We start from the raw sequence: 16,836 nt of genomic DNA on the forward strand, positions 1-16,836 counted from the left end.
CAACTCAAATTAAAAATAAATAATAAAATGTGAACTGAAGTCACCATGCGACAGTCTGGTAGAAAGAGAATTTGAAAGCAAAGCAAATGAAAAGGATGCGCTCAAAGACAAAACAGGAAAACTTTTTCAAAACAAAGCACAACAGTCAGTTTCTCTCGATTTATTAATGTTTGGAAGCCAAAACTGTAACTGAAAATAAAATTCAGTTACAATTCACTTTAGTAGTGATGACTAGAACTGCAGCCATGATATAATTAATGACATCGTCTCTGCCTTTAAGTTAGTTCAGACCAACTGTACTTAAAAAAGGTCAATTTATAAACATGCGACATCTACAATGACTGCAAACATTGATTAAATTGAGTTTAACTAGGATTCAAACCCACTGCGATCTCTAAAAGGAGTCAAGAGAAGGTAATATAGTGGAAATTTAAATGCCAATGGCTGATTATATAATTTCCCAAATGTATCACACAGAAAATCCATTATTTCAAAATATAGCCTGAACCTGCTTTGGCCGAGGTGTCAAGAATCTGTTAACATTTGAGTAGGTGAGGCAAAAAGTGTGAGAGCGAGAGTGCAAGTGCAGATCAAACCCGTGCAGGCGTGCGTGCGTGCGCAGGTACGGTTACGGCTGGAAAGCTGCTGTGTAATTGTACGTGTGCGCTTCGGAGTGCGAGACTGTGGGGAAGCGAGTGGGAGACCGGTGTCATACAGTACACCTTTCCTGTGGGCGAGTGGGGGTGGAGCTGAGCGCCGGTCAGGTAAATAGAGACTACACACCACCGCATCTCAGAGGACATTATCCTACGTCTTGTTTCCAGTGCACTCTGGCAGTCAGGCCAGCCATCTGGAGCACCAACACCTTCTAGAAAAAAAATGAAGAGGTTTAAACGCCTCCTGTGCCGTTTCCACATTCACAAACATAAGATTATAATCCTGGTGATCCTCTGACACCTGTGCCCACCCACTGCTGCTTCTGCTGCTGCAGACTAACGCAATAATGTTTCTCTCTTTAAAAAATAAAAAAAATTATTTAAAAAAATTACAACTCTAAACTTCTGCTGAAAATTTTCACTTCAGCACGTATTAAAGTGTTTCTGTTTCTGGTTTTAATAAAGGACTGAACAAACAGAAAAAAGCCTTGAAAAAGAGAAACTGAAATATCCATTATCACATGTAGGAGGTATTAACATGCACATGCAAGTGTGGGTGCATCTAAAGTGCGTGAAGGCGGTGATAGAATAAACCTCGATAAGGACAACGCTTTATTTTAATTTTCATTACAGTTTGGTAATAGTTTTCTGAGACAGAGATGGCTGATAACGTCGATATTAATTATTATTCTGTGATTTGGGGATAGTGCAAATATTCATAAACACAATTAGGTCCAAAAGGTTTTGAACCATGACAATTTTTCGCAATTTTGCCTCTGTGCACAACCACAGTGGATTTTAAATATTACAGATGTGACTGAGTAGAGACTTTCAGCTTTATTTAAAGGATTTCAACAAAAGTATGGCATTAACTGTTTAAGAAAGAGTTTTTCTTTTTATACAGAGTCATTATTTTCAGATGCTCTAAAGTCATTGGACAACTGACAGGCAGTTTTATGGCCAAGTGAGGCTTGGTACCTCATTTCTTTTTTAAGCTTAAAAAAACATCTGGGGTTGATTCTAAATATTAAACTTGCATTTTGTAGCTGTTTGCTGGCAACTCTCAATACGAGGTTCAAAGAGATGCTAATGCAAGTGAAGGAAGCTATCTCCAAGCTGAAAAACCAAAAATAAACCAATAACCTAATAAACTAGAGACAGAGGAATGACTTTAGGAGTGTCCAAATAAACAACCAGGTGCATTCTTAAAAGGACTGAGTGCAATTGCCAGCTCCGCAGCACAGAAACACCTAAAAGATCCCAGAATGTGAATAATTTAGTTAAATGCTGCAAAACTGTTCGAACAGATAAAAAAAACAAAAACATATACTACATGTTTGTTACTCGATCTCAACCTAATACAGCATGTCTTTCAGTTACTAAAGAGAAAAGGCACGGTACAGCATTTCAAAGGAGGTTCTAGACTTCAGGCAAAAATGACTGCAAGTATTAAAAAACAAACAAACCTTTTGTAAAAATTGCTTTCAAGCTGCTAGAAATGGAGGACTATCTGTCAAAATGCTGCCAAACAGTTAATGCATCACTTTATTTAAACTCCTTGAATTAAAGCCAAAAGTCTGCACTTCAGTCGCATTTTTATTGTTCGATTTAAAATCCACAGCGACGGTGCACAGAGGCAAAACTACAAAAGCTGCATCACCGTCAGTCTAATGGCCTAAACTATTATCTCTTTACCAAAATTGAATTTTCTTTCCTACACGGGCACACAGGGTCCCATTAAAACATTTAAAAGGGTTGCATAATACTCTCAAATGCTGGAGGACATATTTGTTTTTTGGAAACATGAGTTGTGGAGGATTTGGGAATTGATTCGTTTCTGTGAACTGGAAAATAAATATTGAAAGTGAAATTTTCCTATATTGAAAGAAAGACTGGTTCAGATTTAAAACAACAGGGATTTACTTTAATTAACTTTTTTTAATACTTTGGCTAAAAAAATGAAGTCAACGTGCAGTAAAAAAAAACAAATAAAGTTTTGGCTTGAACCTGTTTAAAGTTTTAAAGTGTCCATCATTAGTGGCAATGCTACTTTGATATCTAGATCCTCACATTTCTACATGCTATAGCTGTAGACTCACACCAGGGGGCAGTGTTAAAGTCTTTTGGAACAACTTGTCTGAGGGCTACTAACATTTGCATCTGTGCTGTAATTGGTCCTCTAGCTTAATGAGTGTTAAAAACAATTTTAAAAAATCCACTTTCCAGAGTTCTCATGTAAACTTTCTTGATCTTTAATGGTTTTTCTTCACTTCTTTCTCTTCGTGGTGAACTATAAACTGAAATAAACTTATCACCTTTCTGTCCCCGCGCAGCACCAACGGCTGCTGTTGCCAACAGACTGCACACAAGCATGTCTGTGTTGGTTGTTATTCAGGCCTTTACCCTACACAGACAGACATAAATATAGTATCACAAATAACTTGACTCGTGGACTGGATTTCCCAATGGTGCTTGTGGTGTTGAAGCCTATTAATTAAAGTATAAATTAGTATCAACCAATATAAACACATGAGCTCATGTCTGGCTTACGTGGGAGCCATTCTTATAACTGAACCGCTCGTGTAGTAAATTTACTCTATGAACACTGCCTTCCTTTTCAGCAAACTATACACGACCAACATGTCTGCAAATTTGACACGGTGAATGTGTTGGTACTAATGGTTTGGCTACACCGCCATCTTCATGTCAGCTCCAGCTCTTAAAATCTATTGTTACTGACACCCATGTATACAAGCTGCAGGGCTGAGTCACTATTTGCAAGTCAGTCACACAAAGCAGGAGCACTGCTTTGGTTTCTCTGTGACACAGTCCAACATCAGCTCATTCTGGAGTCATTCCACCTCAGATTATTGTGGTCTTTCTGCTCGACCATCCAAATCAGGGATGTCAAATATCGTGGGCCACATACAGCCCATTCTGATCTTAGGCAGGCCGGACGAGTAAATCTCATCATTGCCCAGATTGTCCTGTAATTATAAAACAAAAGTTTAAAGGCTACTATATAGTTTTTGTTAATTCACATGGTATTCACCCTTTTTTCTCTCTCTCTTTTGACACTGTGGACCACTTGTAAAAACTGAATTTTTTAATGACATAAATAATTAAAAAATCTACTTATTACATTATTCTGTTGAATGACCATGTGGTAAGTCTTTATCCATGGAAAGAGTTATAAAACTTCTGAAAATAAGTCCAAATATTGTGCCATTCTATACATGGCTGCTTCCCCTGAGCCTGGTTCTGCTGGAGGTTTCTTCCTGTTGAAAGGGAGTTTTTCTTTCCCACTGTAGCTAGAGAGGGCCATCTAATTGTTAGGGTTTTCTCTGTATTACTGTAGGATTGTTACCCTACAATAATACAGGCTCCTAATCGCAGTATGTGAACACGGCAAGTAGACCTTGCAAGGCTACTCACATGAAATGAGTTACTAATTCTTTTTTCATTACGCTTAATGGTTTTTATTTATTTATTTGTACATATGACAACTGTTATATATGTGCGTGTTAATGCCTCTTAGTACATTTTAATCTTAACCTGAATTATTAGACTCCTCCAGGGGAATATGCTTGTCTATAAAGTGGATCTCAAGGTTAAATTCAATATATTTTCTTCAATTTTGTGATTAAGAAAGTACACTGTGTGTTTTATAAATAAAGCTGTAAACCATTCAGAAATTGTCCTTTTTTTATTAGTGTGCACTCAAATATGCAACTCTGTATTTTATCTAGTCAATACTCAGATATTTTTTAGGTATCTGTCCCCTGGTTCATTTTTATGGTGAGAAAAGCCAGTAAAAGTTTCAGGCTTTCACCCGTAATATTTTTTTGTTATATTTATGTTCAGGTATCACTTCAGGTTTCAAAGTCCAAAAGAAAAGGGTCAGGAGCTGCAGTAACCCTACATTAAAGTAACCAAGCATTAAAACTTTGTTTTTCCAATTAGTGTTCTGAAAATATCTTCAAAGATTAAGTTAAAATTTACTTGCGGTGAGGTGTTTCTGTTCTGTTTCTTTGCTGTAGAATGTAATATTTAAAAAAAAAAAAAAAAAAAAAAAAGCTTTATCTGTCGTGTTGCTGGGGGAAAAAAAACCCCCACAAAAAAAAAAAAAAAATGTTCTTTTTCTCTCCAAACTGCCCACGAAATGTATTCACTGCTCCATTCGGATTCACACCTTCCACTCTGGACAGACTTCTGGTCTCCAGTCAAAACTAATCTGGTAACGCCCGGGGAGCGCTCGAAATACACCACCACCCAAATGCGTGCCCCCTTATCGGGGTTTAAAAAAAAAAACAAACAAAAAAAAAAAGCACCACCACCACCACAAACAGTTATTTCGTTGTTACTGAGCACCGGCACCCTGGGAGCTGCAGAATTGCTCTTGACATTTTGCTGATTTGAGCACCCCACCCCCTGCCATTTATTTACCTTTTCACTAAATGGAAGTTTTCACTGAACTGAGAAAAAAAATTTTTATTCCACGTCAGGGAGCTTTTCTTTCCATTTTCTAATAATTTAACTTTCAGTTATTCCCCTTTGTATTGCCTAGAAATGTTAATTAAAATCCAGTTCATTGTTCTTTACTTTTGATTCACTCGACTTGTTCAAGTGTTAAAATAAAGTTATCCCTTTAAAATTAACACTCTAATCTATTGTAATTCATGGTTCACACACTCCCAGACACCAAACCATACAGTTGCAGCTATTTTTAAGCCCTTGGTCTGATGCAAATCCCGACAAATCCCTTTGGCTCAGACGGGGTATGACACATCGTGCCTGGCAGCGAACGTCCTCCACAAATCAGAAGCCGCTCTCCGAGTATCCTCATGAATTTTACAGTGCAATCAGTGCAGAATATATCAAAAACAGCTTTCCATCAGTGCAAGTAAACCTAAGAGACTCGAAGGCTACTTAAATGTCACATCCTGAGTAGATTCCCAGCTTTTCTTCCCCCTTATATTAGTCGTCAACATGGCAGCTCAAAGACTTTTCTCTTTCTATTCTCCGATCGATCAATACTTTACAATTAGAGGAACCAGAAAATGGCTTTTATGGTTGCTTTGACTGGAACTCATTCCACAGCATTAGCATAATATATTGCAAGTGTGCAAGGAAGCTACTCTAATGCTGATGCCTGCCTTGGATCTAAACCACATTTTTCCTGTTTTTCTGATTATACAACAACTTCTCTTTTCTTAATCAGACAACGCTACCTCAGAAAACGACTCTGCGCCCCATTGACCTTGAAAATTGAGCTTTCTAAACATTTTAACAGAGTAAAAAAAAAAAAATTGTATTTTAAACTTCTAACCATAACATAGTTGTTTTTGTAACTAAACCTAATTTAAGCTGTTGTCACACATGAACTCCAGATAACAGATAACAGATAAAATCAAGTCTGCACAGAGGTGGTCTCACTTTAGCTGAGGTTTAGATGAAGCTGCTGTCTGGGTACAGCTCACAGGAGGCAGTGCGCACGATGCCTACTTGCTTGCTGTGAATTCTCCATACGCATTACATTCTCGCCTAACTCTGCAAAGCCAGGCTCTGGTGAAGACCCAAAGTGGTCCTGACGTGCAAATTGTTCCCCTGACCTGATTTGAAGTGAAAGACTAATCGATCTCTCAAGCAACTGATTCCCTTCAGGATCCCTGGAGCCAAGTCTTTCTGTTTTACTGGGCAAAGTAAATGACTAGAGGTCTTTGAGCCTCAACAATCTCAATCTATTCTCCAACTTTAAATGCATAAGAAGCACAGCTCGCTGGCTTGTGGCCGGGTGTGGTATATGAAAAGCACAGTGGGACGCTTTTTGTAAGAAGAACTGGAGGGGAGGATGAACTAGCCCCAGGAAAAGTGTGGATACAGACAGTGGGACGGTGACCATGGAAGCTGGAACCAGCTAATGAGTGCGTAATAACTCACCAGCCAAGTCAATTCTGCTTGTGAGTAGCAGCCAATAAAAAGAAAGCTACCTGAAAAACAAGGGTCTCCTTAAAACAAGAGCTAAAACAGGACTGCACCAAGGCCTTGTATAACATTGTTAAATCTGAAAACTGTGAATTATGCAAAGCACTTTAATAGAATCCAAGAATAAAAATACAGAGCTGGAAATGGCCTTAGTGGGTCTCATTTAAAAGAAGTCTAACGGCCCCAGAGTCAATCTCCTGGTCAAAATTAAGACACGTTTGTTCCACCTCTGCTGCACCTCTCTCTTAATAACCTCTTAAAAGTGGAAAGACACTTGTAGGCTGATTCAGGAATCCTTATGTGCACTGTTACGAACACTGCAAACAAAAAAGCATCACGATTGTTTAGTTGTTGCTCTGAATATGCAGGAAGGATTCGGTCGTATTGAAAGCAAAACCAAAAAAAGTTTCTTTAATTATTAAATAAAACAGAACTTTTATATTTTCTCCCTCTTATATCAAAGCCGATCTTTCTCGACTTTATTATGCACCACCCTGCAGGAATCACATGCACTGTCTATCTATTTCAGTTTGAACCCTCGAGCCAGCTACCAAACATGATCCAGATGGCTTCATGATCCGGCACGAAAGCAGCACGGAGACGAGGGCTGGAACAGCTGGTTTAGACTGACCTGTGTTACTGTGGCTGAAGACTGCCATGGTCTGTCCACCCACTGGGTGCATTGTGAAGGGATGATCCTTTGGGACCTCCAGTGATGCATCGTTCTCCCCCACAGCATCCAAGGCTATCAGCTCGTCACTGAGGCTGAAACATACCTGAGAAACAAAGCTGGAGGTCAAACACGATGCACTGAAATCATATCGATCCATCAGAGGGAGGTGGGTCAGAGCAGCAGCAGACAGTGATGGGATGTAATATAGAAGAAAGAAAGAGTAAAATTACACAAAGCTAGCTGTGATATAATCTTGATTTTAAATATAGAATATATAGGTGGGACTGCGGATATTTGGACAGTGACACGATTTTAATCATTCCAGCTCTGTAGGCCATCACAGCAGATAAAAAACAATCGAGTTTCAGCTCAAATGACGGGCAGACTCTCAACAACAATATTGCATTAACTTTTAAAGTCATTTTAAACACAATATTTTACACGTTGGTAATAAAACCTTTATTTTTAATACTTTGTTGACAAACCTTTTGCAGGCGATAAATACCTGAAGCCTGAAACACTTGACACCAACAAGAAAACTGTTTTCAACTTTGTGATATTTTTTAATTTTTCTTATACAAGGTGTAATTCCTAAAACCCTCAAATTAAACCAGAGTCTGCACTTTAAGTCATTAATTCACAAGATAAGTGCAAATATTTGGTACACAAGTTAAATATTAAAAATGATACCCATGTCCAAAAATATGAAACTAACTTGATTTAGTATGAAGGTGTGTATATCATTAGAAACAAGCCATTCCTGCTGATCTAAAAAAACAGGAAGAAAACAGGCGGAAAGGCCTTTAAAGGTCATCTCATTGTAGTTAAAAACCAGCGTGTTTTATTCAAACATTTAACCAACAAACCAAATCATCCAAAGCTGACTCACCTCTGTTTTGCCTTGCTTCCTGTCGGAATTGTGAGAAAACAGAATAATTTAACATTTCATTAATCTCAATAAGTCAATAATTACAATTTTCCCACAGCTACAGCCAAGATTCAGTTTATGATGATGATGACATAAACATTCAAAAACTGCCATTTTTGTTAAAAAATACTTTTTAAAACAGCTGCTGAACAATCAGCTAATCACTGCAGCACTAACACTAAAAACTAATATGGACACATCCACACTGCGGTACCTACTTTCCAATGGCAATCTTTCCAACTTCTCCCTTTTCTGCAGCTTTGTCCCACTGCTGAGATAAATACTTGGGAACCTGGAGAGAAATGCACCAGTTTAAAGGCATCATAAGAAGAGTGCGTTCATGTTTGGGGGAGTTGCTCTTCTGGCTGTTGCGTTTACCTGAATTTTAGTTGACCAATTTATATGCTGATATTTTTCCTACTGACTGAGATCTATAGGTGGTAGGTATAGGGAAATAAAATGAATTAAAATAATCTGCTGTCACTTTGTTTTTGTCCTGGTTAAATGCAATAACACACCCGATGTGCATCTTTAGGGTGAACTATGCATTGGCGGTCATAGCATGGTTGAAGGACGTTTCTCCCATTGCTGCTGTTTTAAATACAGATATCGATAGATGATCAAATGGCTAGTTTAGTCCCCTTATCAAAGGGCTCTAATCATAAGTATCACATGCACTGGGAGCTAGCACCATTAGCTGCCGCCTTGAAGTTGGAAAACAACACAGTTTCTGATGTAATCCCAGAGGTATGAGTCCAAGATACCTGACGAAAAGCTGAAACCACTTCTTGAGTATAACATCATTATCTTTACATTTTCTATACTTATTTTTATGAATGTTTTCATCTTAAACTTTCTGGACTGAGGGAGAAAATGTCTTTGATGTGTTATTTGGGATTAAGATTCATTTACAGAAAACAGATGTTTTATTTTATTACTGGAAATTTGCAGTCATTTAAAATTTTATTTTATATTCAGATGATCTGTGAGAGAAGTGCTCACCCGTTAAGGAATTAAACAATGAATAACCAAGGGAATAAGTCACAAAGCCATCCTCTAATTTATTTTGAATATCAAGCATATGCATTCCTTTTCTCTTTATTTTCTTCTCAAGTCACAATTATTTGTACTTCTTGTATTGCAAGAAATATTTATTAGACTTAGATATTGATAAAGGACAGCTTAAAATCTTGCTCCGATTCTTCCAAGTGGGCTAATCTTTTCCCTCCCCATTACTACGATACCACGTGAATGCACAAAGTCAATGCTTCAGTTGTTTTTTCTCTTGGTCACAAACACACAAACATATTCCGCTTAAACACCTAGCGTAAAACAATAAGTACGAGCACTTCTTAAAAAACAAAACACAACAACAACAACAAAAAACGTTTTTCCAAGTTCATGTGAAGTTACCCGCACCCGGAAGCTCGTTTTTCCGATTATTCTCACGCCACATGAATGCGCAATAAAAGTTCTGTAGCTTCAATCCTTCGATCAAGTCGACACCTTTAAGTAAGGTGAATTATTTAAAAAAAAATCACTTTTCAAAGAAGTGCCTGTGTGTTACCAATAAACTGATAACACCTGTGAACGTCTGTGAAGATGAAATGACGTCGTGATTTGATCATTTTCAGGTAAACAAACCTTCACAAGCCACACGCCTTTACTTTGTTTGACTCCAGTCAGGTCAACCTCCATTTTCTCTGACATCGTTTTAAACAGTAATGCGAGAATTGGCTAAATAAACAAGTACAAACAGGGACGCCTGGTGACCGTTCAATTTACTCAGGAGTATCCAATTAGGCAGGGAGGCTTCAAAATAAGACTTCCTGTTCTATCTTTCAAAATAAAACGGATTTTTATGATTAAAAAAAAATACTTGCACAGAAATGTTAAGTCTTGGCTTTATTATGTAAAATAGCCTGAGGCTGATTATACCTCGCTTCTTATCCTTTCATGGAGAAAAGAAAACCACTTTATTTTCCTCCATTATCTGCAGGTTCACACATAGATTAAAAAAAAAGTTTCTCTTAATACTCTTAATTTTTATTATGTAACGTCCTCATGCGTGACCATTTCTGTGGACAGATTTTCAGCTCTCAATATTTTGATTAATGTGGGACTGTTTGCTCTTTAAAGACTTCATTTATCACGGATCTGCTGGGGGAGAAGTAATGACATGACGGGGACAAATGCCACAGGCTTCTGTGATTTTATGAGCTACAGGCTGCCTATTAAAATTACATGACATCCCATGACCAAGACAGTGATTAAGGGTTGTGATCTTAAGCCTTCTCCATCCAAGTCTTAGACTATTTCTTCTAAAATAAGCCTTCAGTATGTGCATATTTAGATTAGATTGAAAAGTAAAGAAGTTAAAATGTTAAAAGGAAGCTCAACAGCTAATTATGTCCACTTTTTTTTTACAATAATTCAGCCATAATGGACAAGTAATCATATGGTTGCATCAAGCAAAATATACTTAGGTCAAATAAGGACTGAACGACGGTCTAGACCTCTGAATCATCACTCTCTCAACATTCAAAGAGAGCAAAGAGAGTCTGATTGTCAGGCCACTAAAGTCCAGGGTCAAGCGCTGCAATGAAAGCATTATATGTGCACGCTGTAGGTGGCTTTAAAGGACACACTGCTGAAGCCCCCAAGTTTCTTATATCACAGCATAAACAACCTGGTGAAAAGTACAAAATTGACGGACATCTCAGTCTGCAAAGGTGTGAAAATAATGATCGCTGCAAATTACTGTGCCTTAAGTTTAAGATTTCCTCAAGTCTTCAGCATTAAAATGCTGCATTTTTGGACATTACATGTCTAAAAACAAGAGAAATACAGTACCAAAGGACATTAAAACCAACTATATTAAGTATTAATGCACTTTATGACTTGTTTCATGTGTACGGAGATCATAAAATTATCATATTGCCCACTTTCATTCATCCTAATCCTAATGTCCATATTTATCTAATTGTTTTAATTCAAAACCATTTACTGACTGGTACCATCATCATGTGGATCAACAGGAAACCTGGAATCGTTCAAAAATGAAACTAATTATTATTATTTTATCTAATTTTCACCTCCTCATCTCCCTCCTGCTTGTGACCCTTAAATTAATCTCAGTAGCTCAATGCTGAACGATGTCACTCAAAAACGCATCTTGAAGTGAAAGAAGCTATCCACTGTAGGAAGCGATAAGATGAATACTGCACAGATGTGTGAAAATAGGTGTTGAACACAGCTGGAATGTACAAACCATGAAGGGAGGAGTCACCTGTGATAAGCTGTGTGGTCATAAAAAACAACTGCAGTTGAGCTATAAAAAAACCCTGTTTTGCTTAGGCTTAAAAATGATTCTCCAAGGGAAGGATGTCTCATTTTTGTTACATGTCTGCTGTCTCATCTCCTCTCTCTTTATTGGTCTTCCTCACATCTTTAAAGGAAAGCACAGAGACACAAAGAGACCAAGTGAGGATGTGCAATTTGAAAGGTTAGGTGGCGTCTGTGTTGTTGTTTTGTGCTGTGCCCTGTTTTGTCCTGCAGGAGCTGATTGGAGGGCAATTAGCTGCATGAGCTACACCTGAGCCCAGTGTGCTCAGATATGAAAGCTTCTCATTTCCCTGATTCCTCTCCTTGCATCTTACTCTCTCTCACCAGTGATGGAAATAGAGGAGCTGAACAAGAGACGGTCGCTTAATGAAATGAGACGCCCTCGCCTTGGAGCAGCAGCAATTTAAAGCAGTGTCAGTTAACTGTGATGCTTGATATTATTTTGTAATAATAAACACTGCAGCTATGTTTTAATATCTCAGGTGTAACTGAGCTCACGACTGTCTGGAACCTCTTTTAATTAAACTCAAAATATGGCATATATATAAATGTTATCCTTGTTTTTAATCACACACACAGGAACACTTAAAAAGCTGAAAGTGTGACCATCTTAATTAACTAAAACAATTTATGAATGCAAAGATGAGCTGTTTAGTGAGTCCTTCCACCCTGGTTTGTATATTGCAGCATCTTTTGTATAAACTGAAAGTACTGCTGTAGAGGATAGACCTGTGCAGCTTCGATTATATATCCTCTGGTTAGCCTCCTCTCTTCTCCAAATGCATTTAAAGTGTTGAGACACACTTCAGTGTGGGGCACTGAGATTGATTTCCAGGTCACAGGCAGGAGGTGAGAGGAGAAGCCCTCTATCTCCCACTATGATCAGCCTGGCTACAGCAAGCTCCTTAGGTTTCTTTATTTTGCTTTCCCAATACGCTGACACTTCATTAGGTATGCTCCTGCTGCTCAACTGCTCGTTAACACAAATATCAAATCAGCCAACCACATAGGCACAACATAAAGATTGTTAGGTCAAGGCAAACTGCTAAAGTTCACACCGACCATCATAATGGGGCAGAAAGGTTATTTAAGTGAGACTGAACGTGATATGGTTTTTTTACTTCTATTTTATCGAAATTGTTGATCTTTTCGGATTTTCCAACACAGCTGTCTCTGGGGTTTAAAAAAGAGAAAAATGTCCAGTGAGCCACAAACCTGTGGGCCAAAGTGCCTTTGTGATGTCAGAAGTCACAGGAGAATGGCCTTGTGGACAACAACCAAGTTGGCAGAAGAGCATCTCTGAGTGTATAACACATTGAACACAATTTGACCCAATTTGCTATTTCTAGGTCATCTCTGTTTACTTGAACATGACAGCAAGTACTCAACTGTCCTCCACACTCATCTCAATCAATCAGTCACTCTGAACAGGAATGTTGCAGGAAAACAGGAAACTGTTTGAAGCATGCTGGACCAAAATCTCAAAAGGAAGACCTTACACGAATACAGAGAAAGTAGAGAAAAAACCCAACAAATTACCCCTTATGAGCAAGCACTTGGCGACAGTTGGAAGGAAAAGCTCCCTTTTAACAGGAAGAAACCTCTGGCAGAATTAGGGAGGGGCGGCCATTTGTCACGACCGGTCGGGGTTAAGGGGAAGAAGCTGGGACAAAAACAAGCTGTGGAAGAGTACCAGTGATTAAAATTAGCTAATGATTAAATGCATAGTGAGTGAAAAAGAAACACTCGTCATGGGAAGCCCCCAACTGCCTAGGTCTATTGCAATGTAACTAAGGGAGGATTCAGGGTGACCTGATCCAGCCACAACTAAATGCTTTATCAAAAAGCCTAATCTTAAATCCAAACAGGGAGAGAAAAGATGCCTAGAAGCTGAAAGTGGGTTCAAATTCACATAAGCAAAATATACCCAGTGAAGTCACAGGTATATATACATGTTGTCTTAATGTAATAATGTTTTCGTAAACACATTTCATGTCTCTCAGTCCCCGTTTGAGATTGTGGGCTGAGTTTCACCGTTTTTTCCTAAACCACTTCACTGAATGAATCACCTCGAACAGTTTTCAGCTGCATTTAGACACAATTTGCAGATCTGTTTTAACCTTTTACAAAGCACGTTTTACGCAGTGATTCACTTGTGATGCGTAATGACAACAACAGGTGGCCCAAATTAAACCACAACACAGATGCCATTTCTGAAACACAGCAACTCAAAATTGTCCACACTTGTTGCTGCTGAGCCGGCTCCAGAACAGCAATTTTACATAAAACCTGGGGTTTTTTTCATAAAAGTGTCCTTTACATTTTTCTTATATAAGATGATGTTTACTTGAGTCATCCTTCATATAATTATGAGAAAACATGGTCACTTTCAAAAGAAAATTATAGTATGAGGCATTGGTGATCCTCTGTTGCCACTTTTACTGTTTCCTGATGTTTCATCACTTTGTATTGACAGAGGAAGCTGGGGAGGGGGGTTGTTTCTGTTTTACTTCATATTTTTTGCCATTTTAGTCTAAATGGTAAATGGCCTGCATTTGTATAGCGCTTTACTAGTCCCTAAGGACCCCAAAGCGCTTTACACTACATTCAGTCATTCACCCATTCACACACACATTCACACACTGGCAATGGCAGCTACATTGTAGCCACAGCTGCCCTGGGGCGCACTGACAGAGGCGAGGCTGCCGGACACTGGCGCCACCGGGCCCTCTGACCACCACCAGTAGGCAAACATGGGGTTAGTATCTTGCCCAAGGATATTTGGCATGCAGCCAGGAGGCAGCCTGGGATCGAACCACTGACCTTCTGATTAGTGGCTGACCTGCTCTGCCACCTGAGCTACAGCCACCCCACAGTAGTCTAATCCAACCACGGGGAACAGCCGCACGTCCTTCTTACTTGATCTGGTGTGCGATCGCTGGTCAGCTGTGTTTTTAATATGACTGGCTGTGTGTGTGATCTGAAACATTTATTTGGTTTTGAGCATAAATAAAACTGTTCCGGCATGGTTGAAGTTTTTCTTTTCTTTATTTTTTCCAAAGGTGTTCAAGGTTTTGTGAAACTGAGCTTTGTGTTTGGAGTCTTTGGAACAGATGGAGGGTTTCAAAGACTCCAGGAAGGCTGAGTGCTTCAAAGGAGGCGAGAGAGGATGACAGTGTGACCTATAGTTCTCCTGATACTCTGCAAGATTTAACTTGGTGAAACTTTAACTATAGATATACATTTCTACACACTTGTTTTTTGTTATTGTTATTAGTGATATTAATGACTGAACCACCATAATAGTGATTTTATTATCATTATAACAATAGAAATGTGAATACACACACTCACTAATCTAAACCTGTTGTGTAGGTTTAGATTAGTATAAAAATAACAATAATAATAATTCAAAAAGGCAGAACTCAGACCAGACCCAGCATAGAGGAGCTGTTTGTTAGTTTAGGTATTAATAATTAAAACATGTTAAAAGTTTATTTTTATATTGCAAAAATGGGAAATATAATTCTTTGTTAGGATAAATAGATAATAATTATTGGTACCCAAGTCCAGGCTCTCTGAGTTTGGATAATAAACAACCTTTATTTTTGTGGGCTAGACCCATTAAAAATACACAAACAAGGATCGAGTAAGGCCTTTTTCAGGGTTTCCTTGGTTATGAGTTGTAGTTTTTTTGTCTATAAGTGGCGAGCTGAGCAGAGCTCTACTCTGGAAACTGGGAGAGAGAGCAGCAAACAAACACAATGACACATGAGGAGAAGATGGTTAAACATGAACAAGATGAAGAAAATACAAAATAAGAGTTGTGCTACTGTGACGTAAACATGTTTTTTTTGTATTTTCTTCTGCTACCACCTTTATAATCTTTACAGCCTGGCCAGCAGGGGCTTAATTGGAGAATAAAATCACAGGTTTATGTTTAAATAGTGCCAGTCCACAGAAACAGTCATCTCAGAGCAGGTAAAGACCTGATGAATCAGTGATCCCTTATGAGCAAGCGACAGGTGTGCAGGTGAGCAAACAGCATGTAGGAGACGAACAGAGAGCCACACCTGGACACACAGAGAGAAAGAGAGCTGAGAAAGGGGAGGCAAAACAGACTAGGAGCCTCAAACCTCTCGTCTCCAGCGGCTTCCTGCGACTCTGACAAAAAAAAAGCCCTGCAGGTGTTATTCATGCGTCACCCTCATGAAAGGGCACAAATACATTTTTACATTAATGCACCATGATAAACACCATCATCAGAAATATCAGTAACAGGAACACAAATGTGGATGGCACTGTGTAGGATTATGACTGATTTACTGACCTTTATCCTTCAAAAGAGAGCTGTGGAGATTGTTTCTGATACTTCACCGTTTGCCCGGTATGTGCACTGTGATAGTCTGCTGAGTGTTTTTGCCACACTTGCATTTCAGACTTAACATCTGATGGCTTCTTAAATAAGAGGTCTGTGACTGCGAATCAGTAGGCGAGGTAGCCGAGCTCTGCAGTGATTATTTCACTGCATAAATTATGCATGTAGAGCTTGAGCCCAGAGTAAATCAAGATTAGCTTTCGAGGTCATTAACATGAATCATCGGCATGTGACTTGCATGTAATTAATGCAAACTGCACTGGCTCAGAAAATTTGGAGACTATGATAAATTCATGGAGATACTGAACATGCGCTCTCAATATTGCTTAATATTAAACACCTTACTTGATTTACAGTTTGATTAACTGTGACATCATAAGTGATGATAAACTTAGACGGTGGCTGTTCTCAGCACATCATGAGTCTAAATCAGAGTCGTTTATCACCCTCATGTTGTTGTGAGTAGTCAAAGAGGCACACCCAGAGGGGCACAGCTTATCTGAAATGACATGTTCTCTGAAACTATCTTTAATTAAGTCGTGGATTGGGCGTTCATACTTCAGCACTGAAGCTCATTTGTATATACTGCCATCTTGTGGACAAATCCTAGAACTGGAACGGAATGCAGTGAATGAGTGAGTGAATGAACAACAAACTAAATGTGGGATGAAGAGTAAGCTATATTTAGGATCCCAGGACTTGCAAACTGAATTCATGGTACTTGGGGAGGATGGGTGCTGGTCATGTTGGGACATTCAAGGGAAAACCAATAAGACGACTGTTAGGTTAAAAGGAGAGAGGAAGGAGCTAAAATGGCTTGTTTCAGGCAGATGATGAACTGAAAGCACTGTATAGGATTAATAAGGATTAC

At 38.7% G+C, this 16,836-nt stretch overlaps 1 protein-coding gene across 1 annotated transcript in view; it reads right to left on the reverse strand.

Moving 5' to 3' along the window:
- The window catches only part of LOC146616395 (general transcription factor IIF subunit 2-like), a 61,781-nt gene extending 51,829 nt beyond the window's left edge, over positions 1-9,952 (reverse strand). Inside the window, exons 1-4 of the mRNA XM_085374349.1 lie at positions 9,887-9,952; positions 8,461-8,534; positions 8,204-8,222; positions 7,273-7,417 (exon numbers count right to left, since the gene is read on the reverse strand). Coding sequence (XP_085230475.1) covers positions 7,273-7,417; positions 8,204-8,222; positions 8,461-8,534; positions 9,887-9,952 — 304 coding nt within the window. The remainder of the gene's footprint in view (positions 1-7,272; positions 7,418-8,203; positions 8,223-8,460; positions 8,535-9,886) is intronic.
- Positions 9,953-16,836: the final 6,884 nt, after the last annotated feature.

This window comes from Diplotaxodon limnothrissa, linkage group LG16 (genome assembly GCF_057381915.1).
Source record: "Diplotaxodon limnothrissa isolate DT_005_m linkage group LG16, D_limnothrissa_male_GT1.1, whole genome shotgun sequence".
NCBI classification, from domain to species: Eukaryota; Metazoa; Chordata; class Actinopteri; order Cichliformes; family Cichlidae; genus Diplotaxodon; species Diplotaxodon limnothrissa.